Raw genomic sequence first — 5,000 nt, 5'->3', positions numbered from 1 at the left:
TTTTTAATCATTTTCAATAAGCACATAATTGTCGGTGGAGTGCTGAGACAAGCAGCGAGCATTTATCATTGATGCCCCCCACCCCCCTCTACTGTTTGCGTTTGGCTTTCCTGAGAAAAGTCGGGTACTGGAGAGGCACAAGTGATAATTATAGAGATGGATGTGCAATTTGCTGGCCCACATTAAACCACAGGACACACTAAGACTGCTGAGTGGAGAAATCCGATCCTTCCATCTCTCTCTCTCTCTCGCTCCGTTTCTGTCTCTTTCTTCTTTTTTTACCGACCAGTCTCCAGTCCACCAGTTCTTTCACTTTATCTCTTTTGCCAGCCTTTCCCTTCTGTATAACCTATTCCATCATCCCCTCACTCAATCTATCTCATCTCTACTGTACTGCTACCTCCTCTCACAACAAAGTTGTCAGAGTAATGAAAATGGATGTATGGAAAACAATGCTTGTTTTTGTTCATTTGCCACAGTGCCAACCAACCCCCAACAGTAGCTAATGGCATTATAAAGAATGCTTGTGTTTCATACCAGTCTTCATATTCTCAAGTTGGAATGTTTGCAAACTGGATTTTAGTTTGACCAATCAAGCAACCCTTAAGGGCGTTCCTTGAACTATGAAAGTGAATAATCTTCCACAGTTGTTTAGTATGAAAACATTGAAGCTAGAAAGGACTGTCTATGACACTGATGTAAAAACTAGGGGTGGGCAACTAAACTTTATATCATTGTATTATCAACTGTAGTGATTGTATTATATCACTGTATGTATCATCTGAGGTTTATACACTTAATACTTTTTCATTTTTCCAGTAGCCAAAGCACTATCATTTTGCATTTCAAAAGTATCTAAAAACAGGATAATTTCAATAAGTAAGAAGATTAAGAAAGATTAAGGAATGAAAACTAAAGAGTTTCTCTAAATAAACAGTTATTATAAAACAATAATCACGAAGAGGGTGCCAATTACAATTTAGTCTGTACCATAACAACAGGAAACTAAAACTTCAGCATAAAGTAATCCACATAGCCATTTGCCATTAGCCCTTAGCCAGGCTCTAGCTAGGGCCACCTGCCTGTAGACATTTTCCGGCTTGAGGGACATCTTGGTGCATGTCCCAAGATTTACTTATGGAAACGATTTAGAAGACATAGGCTACTGTGTTGGGGTGTGTCACATACCAGTGTTTAATAGGAATTTAGTTGAACTTTCTATTGTTTACAATGGCAATGGCTCGTAACAGCACCAACATTTGTGGCCAAAACTATTACGTGCCAGAAGTAAGTAAATATGTAAGTAACTGATGGGGAATTCGTATGCTCTATTTCATGCTTTTAAAAATATCCTGGTATTTACAGTATTGCAAAAATCATGTGCAAAACCCAAAATACCACCCAACCCAGTAAGAACACACACACACACGCACACACTCACATCCATGAGCGCGGCGTTGATGTAGTTGCTACTCTCGCCGTCGATGGTGATGAGGAAGGGCAGGCAGCGGTCGGGCGGGAGCACGTCCATGCAGCGGTTCTTCTCATGGTTGCGCGGCAACAACGCGATGCTGCAGTCCTCCACACGCAACGTGGGAGTCACCATGTTCAGTGTCTGGAGAAGAGACAGACAGGGTGATTAAGGGCCCCCGCATACGCACACACACCACACACACACACACACACACACACACACACACACACACACACACACACTCAAACACACACACACACACACCTCCAGTATTAAGAGCACACAAACACACACCGACAAATTAATAGATCCTAAAGCTAAAGTGCTTATACACACACACACACACACACACACACACACACACACACACACACACACACACACACAGACACACACAAAAACAAAATGTTCCTAACTTCCTACGCCTATTTAAATGTGCAGGCACCTATCTACATAATCCCTGCTGAACACACACACTGAGATACTCTTCAAAACACTTCCAGTGTCAGAAAACAATATGCAGGATAACCCCTACACAGACTTGAGATGTTAATTCACAAACAGCCTCTAAAATATGTATGCATGTATTCTATTTTAAGAATATCTCTCTGACACACTCAACAGAGCCTCTCAAGACAGACCCCTTCTATGTACATGAATATGCACACACACACACTCACACTTACAGACCCTCACAAACATACAGACACACAGACACACAAACTCACATACACAGAGTCAATCACTCACTCACAGACATACAAACACACATACACATACACATACACATAAACAAACATGCACATATACACACACTCAGACACATACACGGTCACTCACTTACACACACACACACACTTACCCTAAACTCCTCCTTGATGGGGCTGGAGTTTGTCTGGGGGTCCAGGCGGTTCATGTCGTAGTAGACGGAGCGGAGCTGGGAGGAGGGGATGGTGGTGTCCCCGCACAGGCACGCCTCCAGGATGGCATCATGGATGAACACATACTGCTCCTGGATATCACACACAAACACACACACACACACACACACACACACACACACGAACACACACACACACACACACGAGCACACACACAAACACAACATAGTTTCATGTCAAGATTATAATTCACTATAATGTTACAATATTTACGCTAATTGTTTGATTTTTCCTCCCCTGTGGCTATTATGGCTTTAACACTTCAGATCACAGGCTGGAGTACTTGTTGAAATGTGACAGTATAGTCATATATACCAGCTTGGCGAAGCGCCTTTTAGGTAGTTACTATGTTATTACAACTATCGAAATCCAATCTAGATAGGCTCTCTGATCTGCGTGATCATTTGCCAATTAGTTTGTCATAACTTATTAACTACGAAATGCAGACCACTTCAAATACAACGGTGGACTCCACACTGAGCACTTAATCTCTGTATCCTTAACACTTGACCACAGCGACTGACCCCTCTCTAAGCTCCATGCCACTCAAAGTCAGTCTCTCAAGGAGAAAACGTCCCGCCGTGCCTTGACATAAATCATTTATGAAGTGACATTTGAGAAATGCCCTGACTTGTCACATTTGACAAAACTCCTACGGAAGCGTAGGTCAGTGGATTTCAGGTCAGGACTCAGTGACATCACGCCTGCCGTCGGTGTCCTTCAGTCTCCACCAGTCAAGGTGAAACTGATTTGTCGGCCCACGCGGTACTGTCCTCCACATACCAAACAGGGGGCCTACTGTTGTTATTCCGTTTTTCTTTAGATCAAAAGAAATGTTGCAGACATAAAAATGTCCATTTAGACAATGTTCAGCTGTTCGAGGGGAAAGGATTTCGATACCCCAGAAGTATCCAAACTATCTGTCTGTTCGGCCACAATGAATTGTTAAAAAAAAAAAAACATCAACGAATGATGTAGTCGTAACAGAACAATGACTTGTGTGGACTTTAAGTACACTTGTTGGTTTGTCTGGCTCTGACAAACTGCCAGCGTTGCTATGGGGATAATTAAGACTATTGTGTGCCTGGAGTTTGTCGGTTCTGGATTATGGGCTCGGTCAGATCGTCCTCAGATCTGCCAGCAATTTGTCCCTGGCAATAAGACAAACATCTGCCTCCACAAAAAGAGTTGACGCACAATGGAGGATTCCATCTTTCCCCATGAATGAAAAGCAGGAAATAACACACCCCAAAAAACACACACACACACACCCCAAATACACACACACACACACACACACACACACACACACTCTCTCTGACACAAACACACACCAATCCTCACATCCTTCCACAGTCTGTCTGAACACTACAGTATGGAGCCCATAAGCGCTCTACTGAGGGTTTTTGTTTTTCTGGAGGTCTGAACAGTCACGTTGTCAGGCTTGTTTATAGTTGTGCGTGGTCGTTTGTGTGCTTGTGTGTGTGTGTGTTTATGTGTGTGTGTGTGTGTGTGTGTATGTGTCTTTGTGTGTGTGTGTCTGTGTGGTAATGTGTGTGTTTGTGTGTATGTGGTTGCCACTGTTGAAGACGGTGGGCTTGTGTTTAGGCTCATGACAACAGATGTTTGCCTTTTTGCTGATTCATGCTTTGCCCAAACACGAGCCTGTTTATGGCAACGCCGTACTGTGCTTAGATGAATCAGGTCTGTTTGTCGTTATCAATGAGCTGGCCTTGGGTGCAGGAAACCATAGCACAGTGAATCTTGGTGAATGCATCGGGTGGGAGGGGGGCAGCTGGGTTGGGTCGGGTCGGTTGGGGTGTCCATACCTCTGTCTGCACCATGTTGACCCGGCGGGAGCGCAGCTCTCTCACACAGTTGTAGATGTCCACCACGCCCTCGCGCTCGGCCATGTCCAGCATGATGTCGATGACGATGAAGCAGCCCGTCCGGCCAGCTCCCGCGCTGAGGGGGACACAGGGGGAGAGAGTGTGAGAATTAGGTGTGCAAAACACACACACACACACACACACAGGCACACCAGCACCATGTTAGTCTCTCATACACAAACAGTCCCTTTCCATCTTTTCTCTGTCCTTTTTTTCTCTCTTCCTTTCTTTTTCAGGAATACCCACGCAGAGAAAAATACTCACCCCTCACATAAATATCCTCCACGTCAAAAGAGCACTGATGTTGTAACCCTAACCCTATCTCTACCAAAGGTCACCACTAAGGGTACTGAGTGCAATTTGAAGTTACATTTTGGCTTCATCAATATTACAGTATTAGCTTTCATGCATACTGTCCTTTTAGCTAAAGTCCTTTTAGCTTCATTAATTAATGAATTATAATTCTCCACAGGTGTTTTTAGGGCAGTACCTGCAGTGGACCACCATGGGCCCAGCGTTGGCGGGACTTTTGGACTTCACCCTACGGACGAAGCCCAGCAGGCCGGTGGCATGGTAAGGCACGCCGTGATCTGGCCAGCCGGTGAAGTGGAACTGACGAATCTCTCGAATCTCGTGGGCACCCCGCTAAAGTAAACAAACAAAGGCGCAAACATGCGCGTGCGCGCGCGCAGACAG

At 44.5% G+C, this 5,000-nt stretch overlaps 1 protein-coding gene across 1 annotated transcript in view; it reads right to left on the bottom strand.

Annotated features, from left to right (window-relative positions):
• LOC308378535 (receptor-type tyrosine-protein phosphatase mu-like) overlaps positions 1–5,000 on the bottom strand; it is a 172,529-nt gene that overhangs the window by 9,607 nt on the left and 157,922 nt on the right. Inside the window, exons 22-25 of the mRNA XM_080855476.1 lie at positions 4,795–4,949; positions 4,245–4,380; positions 2,337–2,486; positions 1,442–1,615 (exon numbers count right to left, since the gene is read on the bottom strand). Coding sequence (XP_080711602.1) covers positions 1,442–1,615; positions 2,337–2,486; positions 4,245–4,380; positions 4,795–4,949 — 615 coding nt within the window. The remainder of the gene's footprint in view (positions 1–1,441; positions 1,616–2,336; positions 2,487–4,244; positions 4,381–4,794; positions 4,950–5,000) is intronic.

The sequence above is a fragment of the Sprattus sprattus genome (assembly GCF_963457725.1).
Source record: "Sprattus sprattus genome assembly, chromosome: 17".
In the NCBI taxonomy this organism is placed as follows: domain Eukaryota; kingdom Metazoa; phylum Chordata; class Actinopteri; order Clupeiformes; family Clupeidae; genus Sprattus; species Sprattus sprattus.
Note: the sequence above shows the minus strand (reverse complement) of the source record. Positions and strands in the feature narration are given on the sequence as shown.